The following is a 25664-nucleotide window of genomic DNA, read 5'->3' on the forward strand; positions in this document are numbered from 1 at the left end:
TTTCTAATAATAACCAGATATAAAGAGTTTCTCAATATTTCCTTATGGGAAATAGAGAACATTCATACCCAGGGAATGTAAATTTTAAATTTGAAGCTGCTCATCCAGTCAAGTAAGATGAGGGTTCATAATTAAAATAATCTCTATGGGTCAGAAATCTGTGATGTGTCATCACTGATTCCATCATGTATAGGGATCTGTGGGCATTAAATGCCTATTATACTTACCAATTGATGAGCTACGATCCTGAAATGGCAAGGTGCATTTTGAATAAGACACATACCAGTCCAGTCAATAATAGACAGTTATTCACAGTTCTCAGTAGATCCAGCCGGATCAGACGTTTCAGATATCTGTGAAGTCAGTCTGACTAATTATAGATATTGGAATCTGTTTGCTCGCCTTCCACTGCTGGTCTAGTCGGAGCAGAATCTTGAGTAGGATTTGGTTGCTGATGTTGGAGAATGACTGATTGATCATCCTCAGAGGAGAGAGCTGCATTCAGCCAAAGCATAAAGTCTTGTCCTTCGTCTGTTAGAGAATTAGCCGGAGCAAGGTGTATTGGATCTAATTCTTCATCCGTCACAAAAGACGGTGGACTAGATACTGGAAACCAATTCGAGCTTAACCCCGGGCTGGAGGCTCTTGAATTTCCATCTGAAGCAACAGGATTGGCATTTGATAGGCCATGTCCATATCCTAATTGATATTCTGCCAAAGAGTAGATATTGAAGTAGCAGGGCACAAGTTCCCAGGGAGCACACTGACAAATGTGAGCACTCAAGGTTCTTCGTAGTGCTTCACGAACAGATGCCAGTCTTCTTGGCCAAGTCCAGCAATAGGAATATTGTGGGAACTTAAATAAAATATCACAGTTTTTATGCAGATAATAAGGTGCACATGTATCAGGATTGTTTTCTGAATACATCCAGCTTCCATAATCAGCATACTCATTTATGAGATCAGGTCCCAGGCAGACAATCATCGCATTCTTCCTAGGATTAGCTGGAATATGTATCTTTGAGTTTACACCTGCCATTTCTGGTTCGCTGCTCTTCGTTCTAATTTCTCTTAAGACAGAAGAAAAGAACACCAATTATTACTATGATTCCCAGGATTAATGGGAATAAATTGATCCCTAAGTCATGAAGGAGTCCACCTGCCCCTTCCATTATGGTTTTAACTACACCAACAGCTGTTTTAGCTATTCCACCCACTAATCCAGAAAAAGCACGACCCAGGGCATTTGAAAATACCTCTGGCTTCAGTAGCTCGTCTAGGATCAGCTCCCATTCACTAGCTGTTAGTTCTATCATTCTCAGATGCTGTAAAAACTCATCCTCTGACATTAACCAAAGTGAAGACAAATTTCTTAATAATACATTTACATTTAAAACATGAGTCAATAACATTTTTAACTCAGTGAATTGTACTGGTTTAAATTCCATGTACTTTATTGTTTCAGTTAACCGGGCACTAAGTGTAGGATAAAACTCCCACGGTCCACACTTAATGACAGATAGTGCAGTAACTAAATACAATATTCCCGGTTGAAACCCACACTGTGCTTTGTTTGACCGAAGGATATAAGATCCATTGGGTAATTTCAAAAAAACTTCTACTAGAGGACCGGGATTCGGTTCTAGAGGACAATCAGCTTCTCCCTCTAGTGTGAGGCAAGTATTAGAGACCTGCACCAGGGAATTACACACAGTTACAGGAACTTTGTGACAACCTTGTGCTATGATCCAGTGATAACCAGCATTATTAATACACAAGTGGGTTGGTTCAAAGATTTTAATTGTTTTAATCCAGGTGTTGCTTCCATTTGAGCTTTCCAAGAACTGACCAAAGTTCTGGATTTCCCAGCAACGTTTATAGACCTGAGTAGTGATTGGGAGAAAGATACGTCTGACCCCTTGTACTAGGGTTGAACCTAAGGTTGCCCATGGTTCTTTTCCCATTTCATGTTTGCTGACCTGCAAAATAACTTGTGAAGCCTCAACATGGGCATACTGAATTTGCTCAGCTGTGAGGTTTATTTCCTCTAATATTTTTCCCAATTGAAGGTCTCCCCATTTGGGTTTTGGGGAAGTAAGACCATCAATAAAGTGAGTAAGCTGTTCTATTCTTGCTAGAACCTGTATTTTCTCATCAGTTGTGGATATGGCATCAATCCCTAACTGTAAGGTTTGAGCTAAGTAATCCCTTAATTGAAAAATACCTGCTCTTAGCTGATATTCATTGGATTGAATACCTTTTATAGCAGTTTTAATTCTATCATTAAGATTAAGGAATGTATTTTGAACCTCCTGTTTCAAAGCATTCCTGCGCTTTCTGTTGGCTGTTCTCATCACCCAAGCGGGCAAGGGAAATGAGTCATTCAGCCATTTTGTCTGTACAATTAAATCTAACACAGAAGTAACCTGAGTGTCATTTAACCCCTCAGCTAAACCCCTGATACAGGCAGCGGTCAAAGACCGGCCTAGCACAGGTGCATTTTGAAAAAAATTAGCCTCCTGAGTAAAGAAGGGTCCCCATACCCTATTAGAAAACCTTTTATTACAAAGATTAACCTGATATTGCCAACTAGGGCAACAAAAGCAATTCTTCTGGGTGGACGAGGAACGGGTACAAAAGAATGGATTATTCCCACACGCATTATTCCACAAAGATAAATTATAAAAAGAAATCCCACGCCAATGTGTAAAAGAGACAGGCAATTCATCACAAAAGACATGATAATGTGTACTATTTAAAAACAGAATTTCATAAGGTAGTCTACAAACATAAGACAGAGAGTCCTTAATCATTGGAAGGGGGAATCCTGTATCCTCTCCCCCCCATGTGGAATAATTAGCGTAAGAAAGAGTTACCTCAGGAAAGATGTCCATCCAGGAGAAAATGAGACCTTTAATCAAACCTGAAAATTCATAATTAGAGCCAGACAAGGAGTCCTCCAGAGGCACCTTCGAAAGGGGATTGATGCAGGCACAAGATCCATTATGAAAACAAGGACGAAGGGCAAACAGCCGCTGGAACTGTTCAGAAGCACCAATATGTGGTTGAGAGCAGTGCTGCAGTTTCCAGGATGGAGTTTCAAGGATCCCAGTAAGATTGACACTCACTGCTCTGAAACCCAGGAACAAGTTCTGATATCTAATCGAACAGAACTCTGCACGGAAGCCATCAAGAGGAGATTCCGAAGTGATGGAAGAAAGCTGCAGGGAGGAACGCTCCAGCTGCAGAAACAGAGCAACAAGTCTGGACTCTAGACCCGCAGGCAGGGACTCCGGAGAGATGCCTTGCCAAACCTGGTGAGTGTAAAACCTGAAAGGAACATCAATATGCAATAAAACAGGATCTTGCACCAGCCAGCCATGGTATGGAACAAGAATAACACCAGAAGGCAAAGGCACTGCCAGAAGAGACAAAGGCTCAGAAGGTGAGCGCTTACTGACATGTGAGTGTGAATAACGGAGCTCCTGTGAAGCTGCGGGAGAAAAGGTGGAATGCAGCTGGGTATTAGATAAGAGATAAAATAGTGAGATAGGAGATGCAATAATTAAAAGCACCCAGCAAGCAATAACATACTTACAATAAGGTCTGTAAAAAAGAAACACAGCATGCAAAAAGGTACTGATTGGGGAACAAACCATACAGCATGCAAGCAAAAGCTTCTGCTGAAAGCGAGTGAAACATGGAGGACGCTCAGATGCGGGACAAGCTACACTGAGAACGACCTGATCTTCCTGCTCCGGGGTAGGCACAGCCATGTCACCGCTGAGAATGACATCAATTGCTGGAGCAGTGGGAGCGCTGGGCAGCGGTAGATCCTCCTGACCCATTGGCATCAGCGGAAACTGCGGATGCAGCAGAGGCTGGGGGTTGAACCGAGGCTCTGGTACCGGAAAACCCCAATGTCTCGGATACCAACTTGACATCTCTAATGGACACAACTTTCCTATTCTTTGGATCCTCAGAGTCAGAAAGCAACAGTCCCGAGTCACCTAGAAGTTCTGTAACAATAAAGGGATTAGACCAGTATGGTTCTAAAGAGCCACGAACATGCGTTTTGCTCAAAACTACGGAACCAATCTGAAAAGGATTTGGACTCCGAGAGGCCTTGTCAGAAGTAACCATAGCTTCTGAGGAGGCCATATTTTCAAGCATAGAGAACCCAAAGAGAGACATAGCGGGAGCTTCATGATTGGCAGTTATGGTACTATTAATCCGGATTTGGATCTCCGGAAGATGAAGGTACCAATTACTGGGGTTAGATTGCAAAGCAAAAATTTGCAGACTACGCTTAACCTCACCATTAATCCTTTCAACCATTCCATTAGATTCTGGACGATGTGGGTAGGAGAATCGATGAGTAACGCTATGATCAGCACAAAAGGTCTCAACCTCAGCATTTTTAAAGGCTGGACCGCCGTCTGTGCAAAGAAACTGAAAAGGCAAAATACCAAATACAATAGCCAGACGGTTAACAGTCACAATAGCAGTAATGCGTTTCTGTGCAAATAGAAACACAAAGCCAGTAAAGGAATCAAGTACAACCAAAATATGTCTGTAACCACGGGAAGAAGTAAGGGGACCAACATGATCCATATAGACCACCTGCCCTGGTCTAATTCCCCGTGGAAGTGTCCCTTCAACATAAGGGTGTCCAGTCCGTTTGGGATTTGTGCGCTGACAATCCAAACAGTCACTGACCATTTTCTTTGCCTGACTTCTAGTCAAAACCCCATCTGAATGCTGGCACAAAGTAGCCGCATTCAAATGTAAGGAGCCATGCCTAGCAAGACGTGCCCTTACAGTTATCTCTTGCTGAGAGGCAGCCAATTTAGCTGCTTCATCTGCCAAAGAATTGTAACGAGAGTACCAGCCCACGGTCTGGTGAGCAGGCACATGCAAGACAAGCACCTGCACAGTAAGTTTCTGTGAAATAGAAAAAATTAATCTCCAGTGAGCTCTGTGTGCAATAGGCTTGCCTGTAACATCTAAAAAGTCACTGTTTTCCCACACTTTCATATGTGAATTAAACCCAGACACCACATATGTAGAATCAGAACAAACCATAACGGATCTTTCAGGATCCAAATTGGGCGTCTGCTCAATATGTGTCAAAGCCTTTTGAAAGGCAATCAGCTCCGCCTGCTGTGAACTCATATCACCTAATCGCCATGTATGTGTGGCAAAGACTTTCCACTGACCCCTTTTATTAGGAGTTAAAATAACATTAGCCGCACCAGCAAAAAATGCAGTAAGATAGTCACCCGAGGGTGTGGCAGAACCATCAGTAAAAATTACCAATTGAACCTTCTGATAAATAGGAGGAAGGAGCCTATCCGTCTCAGTAGTTAAGCAAAGATCCTCACAAGTTAAAATAATGTCAGAATCAGCCAAACCATTCTGATAATGGAATTGCACATCGTCTCTATATTGATCAGCACGCCATTGCACCCAGCGTGTGGAGAGAGCCCTACTCTCTGGGAGGGAATGGCGAGTGACAGCCTGTAACTGGGGAATCCCAGTATAACAATGAATAATCTTACCCTGAGCAAGAGCAGAGACTTTAGACAGGCAATATCTGACAGCCGTCAGTGTACGCTCCACAACATTAAATTTCCTCTCAGGCTGAGAGAAAGTATGTGTAATATAACATATGGGCTGAGATTCAGCATGGTTACTGATTGTAGCCAAGAAATGAGAGTCAGAAACCTGCAACGTGACATCTAAATCTTTAGATGATTTACGGTGCGCCAAAGGGGCTGAAACTTTGACAGCCTCTTGCAGCGCTCTCAAACATTCAGAATGAACAGCAGTCCAATCACGTGCCACAACGGCATCTCCTTTAAGCAAATCATACAAGGGGGCTGCTAATGAGGCAAAACTAGGCACAGTTTTACGTGCAAAATTAAGTGTCCCCATGATTACTTGCAATTGGCGAGATGTCTTAGGCACCGGGAAGGAAATAATCTTTTCTTGGAGGGTGGGGGCAAGGCTAGCACCTGCCACCCCCGATTAAAAATCCCAGAAACTTAACTTCCTCAAAACCAATTCTGGCTTTGGCAAAATTAACTACAAAGCCTTCCTCACCCAGTACCTGTATTAGTTTAACTACAGAATCCCAAAGCATATCCAGCTTATCAGAAGCCAGATATATATCATCAACATAAGGAACAGCATTATCAATGTTATGTCGCTGAAGGAGTTCCTCAACGGCAGCAGAAAATAAAACAGGGGAATTTTTAAAACCCTGAGGGAGCCTGGTATACTGATACTGCTTACCCCTGAATGTGAATGCAGTGACAGGGGAAGTGCTAATCGGAATACTCCAAAACCCATTAGCTAAATCCAAGGTGGCTTTCCACCTAGGTCGTGGCAAATTATCAATTGTAGATGCAGGATTCAAAGTCTGAGCCGCAACTGTCTCAGAAGAGGCGTTAAGTACCCTATAGTCAATGACCATACGAGTACTCCCATTTGGTTTGGGCACAGGAAGGAGGGGTGAATTAAATTCAGAATATTCCTCAATTAAAACACCCTGAGTAAGTTTCTGAGAAATAATAATATTTAAATCATTGTAGAATTTCTTATGGACAGGATACTGTTTTTGAGGACTGAAAGGCTTATTTAAAACTATCTCTATCGGCTTAGGGGTCTGCACTAAACCAGTGTGGGTATGATAGAGCTGAACGACTCCTAACTTAAGCCATTCAGTAAACAAATTCTGCAGCTCAGCCTCTCCAATGATGGATTTGAGCTGAGGAGAAAATGAAGCTTTTACAGCCTCAAAGCCATAAAGGGGGTCCTCCAACATCATAGAAGGCAAAACAGGCACAGCAGCCTGTGTGAAATAAATTGCAAAAGGATCCTCCTCATCAAATAAACATGCCACTTTTATGGTACGGGACCCTTTGAAGTAAGGGGAAAAGATTTCTACAGTCGCTAAGGGAGCTTGAGACTGCTTCCCTGCAAACATAGTAATTGTGACATTTTCATTTAAATATTGAATTGTATCCCATACTCTAGTCAGGATATTAATTGTAGTACCTGAGTCCATCATGCCCACAAATAGATCACCCTGCTCCCTATTCTGGATCCACAGGGGGTTTAGACGTGGAGCCAGCATTGCCATGGAAAGTGGCTCGCTTCACAGGCTTTTTGTGAGAAGAAGGGGGAGGGCGGTCTGCCTTAGTTACAGCTCCGGACACCGCTGGAGGTTTCTCAGGAGCTGGAAAGCGGGCAGGAGGGGTCCCACGATTATCCCTCACAGGATAGCGGGGAACCCACCCAGTATTAGAGGGATTTCGTGGAGGGGGGGGTGTATAATCCTGTCTAGAATTCCCAAACCCCCTATTGTCCCTCTGATTTCTATCCTGGGAAGAAGGATTCCTAAAATGAAAACTCACCCGTCTTGAAGTTTTCTCAGGCTGAGTGCGCTGGATCTCCCTGCCCCTTTCCCTGGGTCTGTCAGACCCTGGCTGAGCCTGTTTAAGTGGCTTAGAAGGTATCAATGGACGACCAGCCGCCTCGAAGACTTGCTGGATAATGAATGGGAACTGCTCATGTCGATCGGCCGGGGCCAATGCACTTAAACGATTACTAAGATCAATACGAATAGAGGTATCAGGCATGACGTCTTTTAAAATCTCCCATACTTGATCAAAATTACTCATAGTAACCAGCATGCCAAGAGAATATGCAGCTGAAATACCAAACTTTTGCAAAATATGACGCAGCACATCACCGAGATTTGTGATTAACGGTTTCCCAAATATCGAACGATAAGTCCACCCGTAATAACTGCCCCAGCTATCGCAGAATGAGGGGGGGAGGAACCAAATTCTGTGGCATCAGAGTAGAAATAATATAATGTCTGGTACGAGAATTACAGGCACCAGTGACAGCTTCAAGCGCGACTAGTCTAGTGGCCAGATGTTCAGGTATCAGATTAACATCAGCTGGAAGCGTCCCCAAAGCCCGCCTTACTCTATCTGCTTTTCGATCAATCTCACTACGGGTCCCGAATTCTCCAGGCGTCCCCAAAGAAAACGAGGTTTGTCCGTAATGATCTCTGAGCGTTTGAAAGCAGTGCAATAGGGCATTGTAAAACGCATTTTTTTTCCCTGCCGGAATTTGATCCACAGGCGGGGCATCAAAGGACAAAATAGCATCAAGAGGCGGACGCGGTTCAGTGAACGCCAAGCCCCCTCTTTTTTCAGAAACCGGAATTACCGGATTCTCTACAAATAAGCATTTACCAAGTGAAAAAGACATCTGACAATCAGGGAGAGCAAAAGGAACAAAATCCTCTTCTGCTCTTCTATTTAGCCCCTGGTGTCTGCCCTGTGCAGTAAGAGCTTTTAAACGACAAATGTCAACATGAAAGCACGGTGACGAGTCACTGGCCACTTGTAAATGCAGGACAAAGGACTGATCTTCCCTGATATGATTGGCTTCAACCCACTTACGGAACGTTGCTTCTTGAGAAGCTCTAATTCTATAAGGGTCAGCCATTGCAACCAATTATAAAAACTGCTGCAAAAGGCAGAAGTACAAAGACTGGAAAATAATGTTTAATTCTACAGGAGATTTAAACCACGTTGGGCGCCATGTGGTAAATTTTGAATGGAAGTATTGAGGCTTCTACCCTTAGCAGAATTTAAAACCAGGGAATCCTGCCTGGATAAAATATCCCACTTCCACTTCTATTTCCCTACCCTTTCTGCCTTGAGACAAAAAGTTTACTTTCAGAGGTGTGTTCGAATCTACCACAGAAATTTTTTATTAACCTTTAATTTTTTCAGCACATCATGCATAAATAAACCAGTCAGTTTTTTGTAAAAATATTTTCTTTATTTCACAGATACAGAAAGGCATGAATAAATATCTCTAAATGACTAAGAATCATTTTTATGTTCAAATCTTAACTTTACCAGAGTATATCCTACAATCAATGCAAGAACCATTAAAAAGGAAATTGAAATTATTAATATCAGATAAATGTCTATTAATGTCATCTTTTTAGAAATTAATACATTTCTAATACATCTGCCAATGTAGAAACAATAGCAATTTAAAGGTTCTCATATACTTGAATAAAAATTATATTTACCAATTTATCTGAAGCACCCCGCTCTGTGTCTCTCTCAATCACGTGCGAAGAAAGTCTAAGTAGCACCTCTCCCTCTCCCTCAAACTGCCACTGTTTTATACACTTAAGACCCTTTGATCCAGGGTCGCTGTTACACTTCCATCAACACATTTATATTTTATTCTGTTTATAGCTTCGCCCATTTTTGATTTTTAATTGGATTTCTTTTGTAGTTCTAAGAGAAAATCTTTTTCACTCCCTTCTGTCACACTTAATTGGCTGGCCATCTGTTTTTAGGGTGGTCAATCATGACACCTGCGTTAGGATGCTCAATGTCATAAAATGCAGGTGCTTTCTTACTTGAGATAAGAGAAAGTGGTAAACAACTGTACTCTCAAAGTCTGAAAGTGGGACAAAGGTGAAATCTTGAGGTTTTAAGTAGGGGAAAGGTGAAAGCTATGTGCTGGAGCTTTTTCAGCACAGCCATGACCAATGTCATGGCTTTTAAAAGTAAAGGCTTATGGGTATTAAATGCTAACATGTTTCTTTATGGCTAATTGATTACTGACTTCACTAAATATAAGTAATTATCAATAAAGCACAAAATATTAAGATATTTTCTGACACTCACTCAAGAAACGTGCATTCTCGACTGCCAGCCCCCTTCATTGGAATGCCCTCCCCACGGACATTCGCCTCGAAACGTGTACTCGAACATTCAAAAAGAAACTCAAGACCTGGCTCTTTACAAAAGCCTACACTTAAAGGTCTAGCTCAGAACCACATCCCAGAACTTGAATCATTCTCGCTTTTATAATCATATCAAACAACTCCTAATTTTATCCTTGGTCTCACAATTCCAAATCATTAAATATTTGAACATGCTACACCAATACCTCTTAATCCAGATGTAACCTTAGTTTTTGAAGTCTTCACTCCTATAGAAATAACCGCCAGTTCTTATTTACTTAACCCTATTCTGTAGACGTAAACTTTTCATGAAGACTGTAATCTGTAAACACCTGTATTTATTATAAGAACTTGTATTTACTATTTATATTTATTATTTAGCTATTAACATTGTTCTATTACCACTTGGTACTATTTCTCTCCTTCACCTCTAACTCTAAGTTCCTACTAAGTTAGCCATGTTATTTATACCCAATTGTTGGATGTAATTGTATATTTGTTTAATTGTTCAATCTGTTTGATGTAATTTTCTGTTCCTTGTTCCGTGTAAACCGAAGTGGTATGCACTAGTGCATGAACTCCGGTATATAAAAGCCTTTAAATAAATAAAATAAATAAATTATATTTGTTGAAAATTCCATCAAATCACCCTTTGAAGTGGTGATCTTATTCTCTTTTTCACTAGAAACTGCTTCAGAAGGAGCTTTACGACCGCCTGCAGACCAAATCAGCAGAGCATGTTCTACAACAGGAAAGTGGGTGGGATTCTACGCCAGGTATTCCTTGGCCCAAAAATACTAAGGGCCTTGAACAATTTCCTTCAAAAGAAGAAGTTCAAGATGATTTCCTTAGGTGCCATCGTACCCATCTTAAAGAAGACCTGGTTATGCACTCCAGATTTCAACCATGCCTGTGTGCGCATAGAGATACATCCAAGTCACAGGAAGTTATCTTGGAGTCATGTTAAATATCTCCTCCTGTACCTTGTACTGCCATTTAGCTTGATGCAGCCCCATATCTGTTCTCAAAATGTATAGAACTTATTTTAGCATTTCTTTACAGACCGGGGTTTCCCTGTTTGAATGATGGGCTGCTCAAGAACATATCTCAGGCAGAAGCTACAAATGTATGCGCACCACTATTCTGATGCTAGAGTTGCTAGGATTTATCATAACATATCCGAAATCCAGTTTAAGTCCATCCTTTCAATTGGAATTTATACCTAGAAACATAGAAATGTCGGCAGAAAAAGACCAATCGGCCCATCTAGTCTGACCAGCAAGCTTCCACATTTATTTTCCTATACTTATCTGTTTCATCAACCACCAAGTTCAGGGCCCTTGTTGGTAACTGTTTGATTCAAATTTCCTGCCATCCCCTGTCATTGATGCAGAGAGTAATGTTGGAGTTGCATCAAAGGTGAGCATAAGGCTTAATGGATAAGGATAGTAACCGCCGCATCAAGCAAGTTACCCCGAAGCTTGTTTACCCAGACTGCACAAAGCAATGCCTTGTTGGATGTTGTCTGAATGTAAATCCTGTTTTCCACATTTCCTCCTGCCGTTGAAGCAGAGAGCAACGCTGCATTCAGTGATGTATCAGGCATAATTGGTTTAGGGTAGTAACTGCCGTAATAAGCAAGCTTATTTGTTTACCCAGATTGTGAAGTTCAGTCCTTGTTGGTTGTTGTCTGAATGCAAATCCTCTTTTCCACATTTCCCCCTGCCGTAGAAGCAGAAAGCAACGCTGTATATGCATTCAGAGTGATGTATCATGCTTAATTGGTTTAAGGTAGTAACTGCCGTAATAAGCAAGCTATCCCCTCGCTTATTTGTTTACCCAGATTGTGAAGTTCAGTCCTTGTTGGTTGATATCTGAAGGCAAATTCTCTTTTCCACATTTTCTCTTGCTGTTGAAGCAAAGAGCAATGTTGGAGTTGCATTAACCATGCGAAGGCTTACTGAGTAAGGGTAGTAATCACCAGGTACTAGTCTCCACTCCAGTAATCCTCTCCCATGGCTCTTCTCTTCATTCCCATCCTCTAGCCTTTATGGATCCACAGTGTTTATCCCATGCCCTCTTGAAATCCTTCACAGTTTTTGTCTTCACCACTTCCTCCGGAAGGGCATTTCAGGCATCCACCACACTTTCTGTGAAGAAATACTTCCTGACATTGGTTCTGAGTCTTCCTCCCTGGAGCTTCAAATCGTGGCCCCTAGTTCTACTGATTTTTTTCCAACGCAAAAGGTTTGTTGTTGACCATGGATCATTAAAATCTTTCAAGTATCTGAAAGTCTGTATCATATCACCCCTGCTTCTCCTCTCCTCCAGGGTGTACATATTTAGGTTCTTCAACCTCTCCTCATAAGTCATTTTATGTAGACCATCCTCCTTTTTGGTCACCCTTCTCTGGACCGCCTCCATCCTGTCTCTGTCCCTTTGGAAATACGGTCTCCAGAACTGAACACAGTTCTCCAGGTGAGGCCTCACCAAGCCCCTATACAAGGGGATCTTCACTTCCTTTCTCTTACTAGATAGTCCTCTCTCTATGCAGCCCAGCATTCTTCTGGCTTTAGCTATCGCCTTGTCACATTGTTTCGCCAACTTCAGATAGTTAGACACTATCACCCCAAGGTCTCTCTTCTGCTCCGTGCACATCAGCCCTTCACCCCCCCCCCCCCCCCCCATCAAATACAGTTCTTTCTTTCGGATTTCCACACCTCATATGCATGACTCTGCATTTCTTGGCATTGAATCTCAGCTGCCATATCTTCGACCACTCTTCCAGCTTCCTTAAATCCTGTCTCATTCTCTCCGCTCCTTCCGGCGTGTCCACTCTGTTGCAGGTCTTAGTATCATCCACAAAAAGACAAACCTTACCTTCTATCCCATCCGCAATGTCGCTCACAAAGATATTGAATAGGACCGGTCCCAACACCGATCCTTGAGGCACTCCGCTTAACACCGCTCTCTCTTCAGAGAAAGTTCCATTTACCATCACACATTGTCTTCTGTCCGTCAACCGGTTTGCAATCCAGGCCACCACCTCGGCACTCACTCCTAAGCTTCTCATTTTATTCACAAGCCGCCTGTGCGGGACCGTATCAAAAACTTCTGAAATCTAAATAGATGACATCGAGCGCTCTTCCTCGATCTAATTCCCTAGTCACCCAGTCAAAAAAGTCAATCAGATTTGTCTGACAGGTCCTTCCCCTGGTGAATCTGTGCTGCCTCTGGTCCAGCAATTCTTCTGACTGTAGATAGTTCACTATTCTTTCTTTCAGCAGCGACTCCATTACTTTTCCTACCACCGAGGTAAGTTTCTAGCCTCCTCTCTGCTCCCACTCTTGTGAAGCGGAACCACTCCCGTTTCTAGGGATCTATTGAACAGGTCACGTAGCGGACCCGCCAGCACATCTCTGAGCTCCCTCAGTATCTTGGGATGAACCTCATCAGGCCCCATGGCTTTGTCCCCTTTTAGTTTTCCTAGCTCTTCCCATACATTCTCTTCTGTAAACGGAGTTACATCTACTCCACTCCCCTCCAGTTTCTTGTTAATTAGTGATGGTTCTTCTCCAAGGTCCTTTTTAGTGAACACTGAACTGAAGTATTTGTTTAATATTTCTGCCAATTCTTTGTCTCTGTCCACACATTGATCCTTTTCACCTTTCAATTTCACTATACTACTTTGAACTTTTCTCCTTTCTCTGAAATATCTGAAAAATGTTTTGTCACCTCACTTTACCTCTTTGGCAATCCTTTCTTCCGCTTGACGTTTTGCTGTCTTGATTACTTTCTTTATCTCCCTCAGTTCCACCATATGTTCTTCCTTGTGCTCCTCCCTTTGGGATACTTTATATTTCTTGAACGCTGTTCTTTTAGCTTTTATTTTGTCAGCCACCTCCTTTGAGAACCAGATAGGTTTCATTTTTCTTCTGCTTTTCTTTACTTTTCTAACATATAGATTAGTTGCCTTGGTAATTGCTCCTTTTAGTTTGGTCCATTGTTGTTCCACATCTCTCTTGTTCTCCCAGCCTTCTAAATCTTCCTCCAGGTACTTCCCCATTTCATCAAAGTCTGTGTTTTTGAACTGCAAAACTTGGGTCTTTGTGCTTCTTCTCCATATCCTATTTGTGATATGAAACCATACCGTTTGATCACTGGTGCTGAGGTGGGCACCCACCTGGACATTAGAGACATTATCTCCAAAAGTGAGCACTAAATCGAGTATAGCTCCCTCCCTCGTGGGTTCCATTACCATTTGTTTGAACAGAGCCCCTTGCAGGGCATCCACTATCTCTCTACTATTGTTAGATTCTGCAGAAGGGATTTTCCAGTCTACATCCGGCAGATTAAAATCTCTCAACAATCACCACTTCTCCCTTCTTTCCCATCTTTTGGATGTCTTCAACCAGATCTCTGTCACGCTCTTCCATTTGATTTGGAGGCCTGTAAACCACTCCAGTAAAAATGGATGCCCCATCATCTTTTTTTAGGTCGGCCCATAGTGCTTCTTCTTTGCCCCATCTTCCTTGCAGCTCAGATGCTTGGATATTGTTTCTGACATAAAGAGCCACTCCTCCCCCTTTCCTGTCCTCTGTCCTTCCTTAACAAGTTATAGCCCGGTATTGCCGTATCCTGGGCTCTGTTATCAGGGCTCTGGTAGATGCAACTCAGGCTAAAACCTATCTCCACCACCAGCAGGCCCATCAAATTAATGGTCATGGTTAAAGGAGTTAGTCAGCAGACATTCACTTGGTACATGTTGAAGATTTTGGGTCATATGTGTGTCAGGTATGTCTGGTTGCTAGTGAATAGTTCACTTGAAAGAGGCATATGTGAAGAGGCTGAATGGCAAGATGAAGGTTGAGCTAAGGCCAGTAAAAGCTCAAGACATGCTGGATGCAGTGCAGATACACTAGAGCTGGAATGCAGAGCTTGATGCAATGGAGGAACAAGGCTAGATGAGCAGTTGTTCCAGAGGATGTATCTCAGGAATCTGTTGTACTAGCAAAAGTGTGCCTCTATTGCTTTACTTATATACTGTCACTATCAGAACATGCCCTGTGCTAAACCAATGGGACCTTCCAAGGGCTTGTCTAGCTACCTGGCAATTGGAGGGCAAATGTCCCCTGGCCTTTCCATTTTTCTGTATCTCCCAGGGCTCCTTGGCTCTTTCTCTCTTTGCTTTCTAGGGTCACTGGTTCAAGCCTTGTCGATCCTGACAACATAGCATCAACAGTACATGTTATTCCAATTGCAGACTTCCAAATGAAAGAAACCCAACAAATAAATTTTAGAGTCCCAGTGGATTCAAGCCTTTCAAAGAATAAAGAAGTGTGTCCATCTTATCAGACAGCTTAGAGACACCTTATCTTGGAAACTTTCCCATGCCCATCTGGACTTGGAACTACATTTCCATATTCCTCCCCACCAAACTGCACTAATAGATGTTTCCATCCAGGGCTTCACATCCACTGCCTTTGGTCTATTCAGGAAAAACATTACCATATCAATTTTCTAGAAATATAGCCAGTAATGAATATTCTAAAGGCTTTCAGAGATCAGGGGGCCAACAAAATTATCCAGATGTAAACAGAACACCCTCCCCCAACACACGAGTAGTCCCTGCATTAGGGCATGGTGAACAAGTTATTTCTTGAGTTGGGAACAAGTAGAATAGATCTGTCGTCAATCTTGCTGAACAGATCAGAAGACAGATTAACATCAGATGCCTTCTCCCTTCATTGGAGTACGGGTCTTCTGTATGCATAGCCTCTCATACAATTGAGAGAACTGTAATAAAATTCAAAAGGGATGAAGGATTTGTGATCATCATAGCTCTCGCTTGGCCAAGTCAGATGTGGTTTCCACTTATTTGGAAGTTATCCATTAAGAAACCAATCAAATTGGGCAGTTCTCCTGTGCCAATCAAGCAGAGTAAGAGAGCACTATTTCCTCACAATATCCAGGCCCTGTCGCTCACAGCCTGGATGTTGAGCGTGAGATAATTTGTTTCTTTGGATTTTCCAATGAAGTGTTTCATGTTCTTATTGCTTCTAGGAGAGAATTCACCAAATCTTTCTTATGGGTTTAAATAGAGGATTTTTGCCATCTGGTGTGAGGGTAAGATTCTCTGATCTGCACAAAAAATTATATTAAGTTGAACCTTAATGCAATTGTCACTTACCACCACCACATAGAAAAGGACTAACAGCCAAGACCCTTCACCAATACTAGATAATAGAAAACTCTGCTGCATGGCTGATAGAATGATGTAAACCATGTGACCATATCACACCTGTGCTACACAGACTATACTGGCTGCTAATAACATACAGAATGAAATTCAGCACTCTTGACATATATTCAAGGCTGTAACAGGAGACAAAAGTATCTACTTGAACAAAAGGGTATCTACATACATGCCTTCCAGATCACTAAGATCTTCACTTTGAGCCTCTGTAACAATTCCATCGACAAAAAAAAAAATAAATCAAAAGAGCAGATACCCACTACTCTCATTTCAGGAAGCAAATAAATGTTTGACTATTCTAGCAGGCCTTTTAATGCTAAATATAGACCCCAGAGCAGCCCAGTTAATAACTGAATTGTCTGGCATTCATCTTGAATGCTTTAAATGGGCTGCTATAATCCAGAGTTTTGCTATAGCGCTATTCATTTGTTGTTAATCATCAATATATATATTTGATTTATATTCTGCTTTTCAGGAACTTCAAAGCAGATTACAAAAAGGTACTACAGGTATTATGTCACTTTTGGAGCTTAGTCATGATTGATTTATTTAGAGTTGGGCCTTGACATGCACCTTAATTTTGTTGTATCGTGATTGTGCTGCTATTCAAATTTGTTTACACATTGGAAAGCTACAATTGACTTGGTTTGTAAACTAATATTCTAATATTATGTAATCTGCTTTGAGTGAATTCCATATTCTAAAGTTACCAGCCTCTTCTCTGTTCCCACAAGAGTGGGAACAGAGAAGAGGCGGTAACTACAGACTGGTTAGCCTCATTTCTGTGGTGGGAAAAGTAATGGAGTCACTGTTGAAAGAGAGAATAGTGAACTATCTACAGTCCGGAGAATTGCTGGACCAGAAAGCAGCATGGAGTCACCAGGGGAAGATCCTGTCAGACAAATCTGATTGACTTTTTTGACTGGGTAACCAAGGAATTGGATCAAGGAAGAGCGCTCGATGTCATCTACTTGGATTTCAGCAAAGCTTTTGATACGGTTCCGCACAGGAGACTGGTGAATAAAATGAGAAGCTTAGGAGTGAGTGCCGAGGTGGTGGCCTGGATTGCAAACTGGTTGACGGACAGAAGACAACGTGTGATGGTAAATGGAACTTTCTCTGAAGAGAGAGCGGTTTTAAGCGGTGTACCGCAAGGATCGGTGTTGGGACCGGTCCTATTCAATATCTTTGTGAGCGACATTGCGGACGGGATAGAAGATAAGGTTTGTCTTTTTGCGGACGACATTAAGATCTGCAACAGAGTGGACACGCCGGAAGGAGTGGAGAGAATGAGAAGGGATTTAAGGAAGCTGGAAGAGTGGTCGAAGATATGGCAGCTGAGATTCAATGCCAAGAAGTGCAAAGTCATGCATATGGGGAGTGGAAATCTGAATGAACTGTATTTGATGGGGGGAGAAAGGCTGATGTGCACGGAGCAGGAGAGAGACCTTGGGGTGATAGTGTCTAATGATCTGAAGTTGGCGAAACAATGTGACAAAGTGATAGCAAAAGCCAGAAGAATGCTGGGCTGCATAGAGAGAGGAATATCGAGTAAGAAAAGGGAAGTGATTATCCCCTTGTACAGGTCCTTGGTGAGGCCTCACCTGGAGTACTGTGTTCAGTTCTGGAGACCGTATCTACAAAGAGACAGAGACAAGATGGAAGCAGTATGGAGAAGGGCGACCAGAAAGGTGGAGGGTCTTCATCGAATGACTTATGAGGAGAGATTAAAGAATCTAAATATGTACACCCTGGAAGAAAGGAGGAGCAGGGGTGATATGATTCAAACTTTCAGATACTTGAAAGGTTTTAACGATCCAAACACAACGACAAACCTCTTCCATCAGAAAAAAATCAGCAGAACCAGGGGTCACAAGCTGAAGCTACAGTAAGGAAGACTCAGAACCAATGTCAGGAAGTATTTCTTCACAGAGAGGGTGGTGGATGCCTGGAATGCACTTCCGGAGGAAGTGGTGAAGACCAGAACTGTGAAGGACTTCAAAGGGGCGTGGGATAAACACTGTGGATCCATCAAGTCTAGAGGACGTGAATGAAGAGGGGGTGGCTCGCGGGAATGAAGGGTACTACCTGAAGATAATACCCTTATTCAATATACATACACACGGTTAATGCAACTCCAATAGTGCTCTAAGCTTCAACAGTAAGAGGAAATGTGGAAAAAAAAAGATTTGCATTCACAAAAAAGCGGGGTGTAGCTTGCTTGTTATGGCGGTTACTACCCCCAAACCAAATAAACCTGATATTTCACTTCCATCGCATAGCCAGCATAGCTCTCTGCTTCAACAGCAGGGGAGAAAGTCTGATACTTCACTTTCAACGCATAGCCAGCACAGCTCTCTGCTTCAACGGCAGGGGAGAAAGTCTGATACGTCACTTTCAACGCATAGCCAGCACAGCTCTCTGCTTCAGCGGCAGGGGAGAAAGTCTGATACTTCACTTTCAACGCATAGCCAGCACAGCTCTCTGCTTCAACGGCAGGGGAGAAAGTCTGATACGTCACTTTCAACGATATCCAGCATAGCTCTCTGCTTCAACGGCAGGGGCAATGTAGAAAAGAGGATCTATATATAGACAACAACCAACAAGGACTGAATTACATAGTCGAGTAAACAAAAGAATGGGTGTAGCTTGCTTCTTGAGGTGGTTACTACCCCTAACTAAGCTACATATTCAATTAGATGCAGTTACAACACTGCTCTCTACATTAATGGTGGGGTGGAAGGGAACTAGAACTAAAAGGTACTAAGAGCCAAGTGTAACAAGTAAGAGGAAAAAAAATACATAGCTTGCTGGGCAGACTGGATGGGCCGTTTGGTCTTCTTCTGCCATCATTTCTATGTTTCATTTCTTTGTTTCTATGTAATAAATATAAGTAATAAATTCAAGTAATAAATCAGGTGCTTAAATCACTGGGGAAACAAGTAAACCACCCTTTAGAGTAAATCTGCACAACTGAGTTTGGAAATCCTATCCTATATAAAGGTCCAAAAGGTTCTGAATTTGGTCTTCACCATAAAAGGTGGTGGGAACTCATCATGCCATGATCAAAAGAAGTTTCATAGGACCTATGAAAAAGAGTACTTGATGGTCATTTGTCTGAAAAAGGTTATGAGATTATTTTTAAACATTTGGGGTCCATTCAACTACTGTCAGTCTATAAAACCTTGAAGATTTCAGGGCCTCTACTGAGCTATTGCCCTGCCAAGATCACTCCAAATGGAAAATCATTCACGGTGTCACAAAGAACCCAGGACTAACATCTAAAAATTTTCAGGCCTCTCTCACTGCGACTGATGTGAGTGTTCATCAACTATCAGGAAGAACTGAATGGGAATGGTGTTCATGGGAGGATACCTAGGAAGAAACCACTGCTGTTCAGAAAAGGATATTTCTGACTGCTTCAGTTCACCAAAGAGCATTGGCATGATCCACAAGACTTCTGAAATTGTTCTGGACAAATGATTAAAAAAAACATTTTTGGTCAAGCAGGGTGATGGAGGCTGGTTTGCTCCATCAGGACCTGGGCGGCTTGCCATCATTGATGGTACCATGAATTCTGTTTGATATCAAACAGTTTTAGAGGAGAGTGGCAGGCCAACCATCTGTGGGCTGAAGCTGAGCTGAAAGTAGTTCATGCATCAAGAAAAGACCTAACAATTCGAGTAAAATCTACTGCAGAGTAGCTGAATAAAAAGATTTTGCATTTTGGATGGACCAAGTCAAAGTCCTGACCTAAACTATGTTGTAATGTTGTGGTGAGACCTGAAGCAAGCATTTCATGTAAGAAAGCTCTCAAATGTTAGACCTGAAATAATTTTCTCTGGAAGAATCTGGCAAAATTCTGCAAGGGGCAGCAGTTACAGGAAGTGTTCAGCTGCTCCAGGAGGTATCACCAGTTGCTGAATGAAGTATTCATATAATTGTTTCACAGAAGAATACTTACTGTAGAATGTGTTTTTTGTACATTGTAGGTTTCCCGTAATGAAGCTCAATGCTTGTACTGCTCTAATATAATAGTAGGAACAGATAGGATTGGGTCAGGATTTCTATTACATAACTAGATTTTCTGGACTTTGTAAATCAGAGCAATTGAAAAGAAATCTAGGGCTTAAACCTTTAGACTTGGTGTAAAGTGAAGTCCCCTCCCACCAAAATTGCCTGTTATAATGTAATCAATCTTTGATCTGTTTTATGTAATAAGTTGTTTCGTCTGTAAACCGTTGTGAAGGCCAGGTCTGGTTAATTTTTTTATTTTTCAGGAAAGCATGCTATGTTAGACTGCAGTTCTTGGTCTGTAACAAATACATAGCCGCCGCTGAAGTAATTGCTTTTGAGGATGCATCAATTATATTTATTAGAATTAAAATATGTGTTTCTTTTTTTGCAGGGATATCAAACCTGATAATATCTTAATGGACATGAATGGACACATTCGGTTAGCAGATTTTGGTTCTTGTCTGAAACTAATGGAAGATGGAACTGTAAGTTGGAATACAGCCTCTGTTATCCCTGTCAGAATTAATATATTTAAATTATTAAATATTAATATCATAAAAAAAAGTCCAAAAGTCAGTCAATTCAGCGCAGTGACCCCATGCAGCAGCATTACATACCTGACGACATGCATGTCTTCAAAATTGAAAATCTTGTTTAATGCATAGCAGGATTATTTGAAAATAACAAACATGGGCTAACTTTCCAAAATTATAATTAAAAGGGACGCCTATATGATTGTATTGAACTGTCATTGTAAGATTTATAAAGGTGTTATATACTTCACAGCGAAGTTAGTATGTTTGTATTTGTGTATACAAACAGAAATATAATCATCCACCCAAACAAATCTCTCAATATCCAAAAAACTTTAAAAAGAAACGTTTTCATGTCAATATTCAAATGATTCTTCAAAAAATTTGTTTTATCCAAACTTGATTAATGAACGTCCAAATTCTATTTAAAAGTTCACAAAGAGACTTATCTTAATATCTGCAGAAATATGGCATCCACCAAATAGGTAATAGCGCCCATCACATGTAAATTCCACGTAGATGAGGCTATTAGCTAATCCCTGCAATTCAAAAAATTTCCTGCACGGCCAATGCGCCCATTGCAACGCAGCAAATTTTGCGCCAGCCCAGGGCTGGTATAAAGGGTTTGCCGCACTCAAGGGCTTATTGGAAAAAGAAAAATTCCTGCTTTCTGTGTTTCCTCCACTTACTGTCGTCACAGTACTAAGTAGGAGGAACCACAGAAAGCAGATTGAAGTAAAAAAGGAAAAAAAAAAAAATTCTGGGCACACAAGACAGACTGTCCAGGCCATGTAACTTGTGCTGATAGCAGGGGAAAACGGATGCTCATTTTGCGTGTCCGTTTTCCCAGCCCACCCTGACAGCCACTTCTCCTGTGTGTCCTAGTGCCTCATTTAAATATTGCATCGCGCACCCAGGAGAGGTGGTTGGGCGCGCTTTAGGAGTGAGTGCGCTCAAATAATGAGTGCCCGTTTTACGCGAGCCTATATTGCATCAGCCTGAGTGTCTCCTCCTTTGAGTCCTTCCAGCATCTCCGTAATCCTCAGGCTTAGTGTGCTCTGAGCAATGGATTTAACTCGAGTGTTGGGAGCAGCAGTGAGTGAGGGAGCTCTGGCAGCCATGTGTGGCAGCCAAGGTAACTGAGCCGGCTGCTTGCACCACCCTGACTGCTCCCTTCTCCTGCACTTAGGTGCAGAGGGAGCGGGTCCATTGTGACAGGTTAATGCGTCTCTCTACGCTCCTTCCCCTTTGTATTAAAAGGTGCGACTTTCCTAGCACTTCCTTTGGCCATTTAAGTCCTCGTCATGTCCACACAAGTTTGCTATGTAGAGTTTGCTGCGCCATACAACACTTCTATTACTGTGGGCGTGCCTTGAACTTGAAAAGGTTGGGGAAACACTGTGCTAGTTAAGAAATACACAGAACTGTCCTCTTGCATTCTTTTCCCTGTCCAGCCAGAAAATACTCTTCATTAATGATTTGTAAAGTTGCGATCTACTGTGTTATGCTTAATAATAATAGTTGAGGTACTTGGCTAGATTCTCTGGGGTGAAAAGCAGAGCCCTTGGGATGGTCAGAATGCATATGTACTTTCACAGCCACATTGAAAAGAGGTGTGCCCAGGGGGCATGTAAGGTCAGGGGAGGAAACTCCATGTGTAAAATTGTACCTGCGGACTTTTGCCCTTATAACTAGGTGCATGGTACGTGGGCACCTTTGTACCTGCTGAAAGGTTAAGCGAATTTTCAAAGAGAAATCATGTGCATACGTTTTCTTCGCAAAATTTACTGCCAGAAATACCCACATACCTTGCACTAGCAAGCGTACTGCAACTTGCTCCCAATATGAAAATAGGGTGGGCGGCTCTTGATCGCGCACATTTTCATCTCTGCAGGTACAATCATCGGTTGCAGTTGGAACGCCCGACTACATCTCTCCAGAAATCCTGCAGGCAATGGAGGATGGGAAGGGCAAGTATGGCCCAGAGTGTGACTGGTGGTCCCTCGGTGTCTGCATGTACGAGATGCTTTATGGGGAAACCCCTTTCTACGCTGAGTCTTTGGTGGAGACCTATGGGAAGATAATGAATCACAAGGTTAGCATTCTCCCTCTCTTTCACCGTCACGTGCAAGGATTCTGTATAAATTGTGACTGCGAATGCAGAAAGGGTGGACAGCATTATAATTTTGAGTAAAATGGCACAAAGCTGCAGTAAGAAGCATTGCTCTGTTGGTTTTATTCTACCTCATGTTAATTTTGTACCATCTTCTTTCATTTTGCTGCCTTAGTCTTCAGTGAAAAGTCCATCGCTGGCAGTGTATCCTGACATGAATGGAAGCTTCTGAGGCCTTTTCTTTTCAATACATTGATCCAATATGGTTTCCTAGATAAGAGTAGCCTTGAGTTGACCATGTGACTTGGGTGGTGCAAGCAGCTTTTACAAACTGGGGTCAGAATTAGCATTTTCCGTCACTCAGTAATCCATTATTTAATAGGTACCATAAGACTGTTATGCCTTTATTTATAATGATGATTTCAGCCACTTGACAGTGTTTATGAAAGGGTGAAAGGAGGTAGCCACTGTCTGGTCAGGTGATCGTTAGGTTTTCAGAGAACTTAGACGCTCCTAGTAGGCACTACTGACCCACACAGTATCTAAACCTCACCTTTTCTGAATGCAGAAAGATGACCAGCTTTCAAAACAGAGTCTCTGTCACTATTCCAAATGCAAATTTAAGAAAGCAAAAAGCGAAACTAGATCAGTTAATTGCTTTTGAGATATTTAATTAAAGAATTAAATACAAGACTTTAACCATACTACATAATGAAATTTACAAAGACAAGAATTCATCTCTAAACAATATGATCGCAATTCACAAATCACCACGTTCTTCAAAGTCTACTGAAAAATTACAACTAATAATTCCCCCCCTGTCATCTGCAAAATTATCCACTACTAGAAATAGAGCCTTCTCGATAGCAGGACCCATAGAATGGAACTCTATTCCAAATCACCTAAGCTCCATCAGAGATTCCAAAACTTTCAAAAAAGAATTAAAAACATGGTTGTTTAGACAATCATTCACAGACTGATTCGAATAACCTCATTCCTCATCTTGAACGCTAATACTTCTGTAATAAAATTAAATATCTCCTAAATTAAGATGTAAACTGTAATATAATATGTAAATTGTATACTGCTAACATGTTACACCCTGCCTCTGCTGAGTTGTATTCATATTTTTATGTACTTACGTTACAAGTTTAAACATTGTTACTTGTATGAATTTGTTACAATGTAAACCGGGGTGAAGGCTTTCTGCTATACTTCGGCATATAAAAGAATTTAAATAAATAAATAAATAAATATTTCACAGTAAGCCACAAGAGAGAGAAATATATTTTTGGATAGGTTAATAGTCACCTTTCAAGGAGCTCTAGTTTTGTTGCACTGCGTAGCTGGGTCACCTGGATTAAGACATTTAATCCAGCCTGCGCTCCATACCTGCTTTCTAGGCAAAGTTTTCGTTTAGTATCATAAATGTAATAGCATAAATTCTAGCTATCTTAAACGCATGTTGTTTCTGTTATTTTCTGGAATGGAAACATTTGATACGCCAGATTTCACCTGTTTTTCCACCGTAGTAACCCCACTTTCTATTGCTAACTGGGAAAGTATTCTGTACTTCAGTACGCTTCTCAGAATTCACTATCACATCACTAGCGGCAGTCTACTGATACATAAACCAGACGCCTGTGCGGGCCATCACAGAGAGCTTTATCTGCTTGTCAGGCAGAGGCAGCACGCTCTGAGCGTGCCAAAAACCAAATGGGCTCAAAGAAAACTTGCACAGTGGAAAGTGAACGAAAGTTTTAAGGTGCAAGCTTTCCTGCTGATATAGGACTGTCTAAACGTATTTGAGAGGGAACAGCGCACAGTTCTGCTGCACTGGTGTTTGCCAGATTTTCTAGGCTGTAAAATGACAGTGGAACTCGGGTGGTTGTGTATATTCTCATCTCTCATCTTAGCAAGAATCCAGCTTTAATCCCTCACACAAATACGTGGCTGAGCTCTCCGTGGGTCTGGAATGGGCTGTGCAGTGCTGCACCCTTTCATCCCAGCCAAGCTGCTAAAGGTTCCCATTCAGAACAGTTGTTTTCTCCCGGTCTGAGTTTGCATTAAAGCAGTAGAACATGTTTCCTGCCCATTGTGTGAGCAGAGCAAGTCATTCAGCGTCCCGTGCTGGCGTTTACATTAGAAACTTGTTAAGGTTGGGAGCCTGTTGGCAGTGTAGTGCTGTATATACACACTGCACACACTAAATCAATGCTAAATAAGATGATTTTTCTCTGCTGTGAAGGAGAGGTTCCAGTTTCCTGTGCAGGTGGCAGATGCCTCGGAAAATGCAAAGGACCTTATTCGACGGCTGATCTGCAGCCGGGAGCACCGGCTTGGGCAGAATGGGATAGAAGACTTCAAGAGGCACCCGTTCTTTGCTGGCATTGACTGGGATAACATTCGGAACTGTGAAGCACCTTATATCCCCGAAGTCAGCAGCCCCACGGATACATCAAACTTCGACGTGGACGATGACTGTCTAAAAAATTCGGTAAGTACTCCGTTGTCTTCTCGCACGTCATTTGATCCCAGACCTTTTCCTTGGCACAGCTGCACTTGGAGAATATCTTTATTCTTAATGTACAGTGAAACTACCCCCCCCCCCCCCCCAAAAAAAAAAAAAGTATGACCTTGATATCTCAAAGGCTTTTGTACCAAAGAGAAGAAAAACTTCCTTTTTTGGGGGAGAGGATCCAGCTGTTTTCTCCTGCTCCTTTGTACCTCCAGCTCGTTTGGTATCAGAACTGAGATCTGGTGCCATGAGGCTTTATTCACAACTGCCCAGGGATTTTTTCCTCCTCTTCTATATTCCCCGTTCTTCCTGACATACCCAATCTGGTCTTTGCAGTGAAGTTCCTGCACCAAGGGCTCCTTCTGCAACCCTGCTATGAGGGTCCTGAATCTGGCCCCTTAGCCATGACCGTGACTCCCTTTCCCTGGGGG

General features: G+C 42.1%; 1 protein-coding gene across 3 annotated transcripts in view; it reads left to right on the forward strand.

Moving 5' to 3' along the window:
• CDC42BPA (CDC42 binding protein kinase alpha) overlaps positions 1–25664 on the forward strand; it is a 563297-nt gene that overhangs the window by 281718 nt on the left and 255915 nt on the right. For all 3 annotated transcript variants that reach the window (XM_029593037.1, XM_029593036.1, XM_029593038.1), the window contains exons 6-8: positions 20461–20554; positions 22497–22697; positions 24964–25212. In XM_029593037.1, the coding sequence (XP_029448897.1) occupies positions 20461–20554; positions 22497–22697; positions 24964–25212 (544 nt within the window). The remainder of the gene's footprint in view (positions 1–20460; positions 20555–22496; positions 22698–24963; positions 25213–25664) is intronic.

Source organism: Rhinatrema bivittatum, chromosome 3, assembly GCF_901001135.1.
Source record: "Rhinatrema bivittatum chromosome 3, aRhiBiv1.1, whole genome shotgun sequence".
Classification (NCBI taxonomy): domain Eukaryota; kingdom Metazoa; phylum Chordata; class Amphibia; order Gymnophiona; family Rhinatrematidae; genus Rhinatrema; species Rhinatrema bivittatum.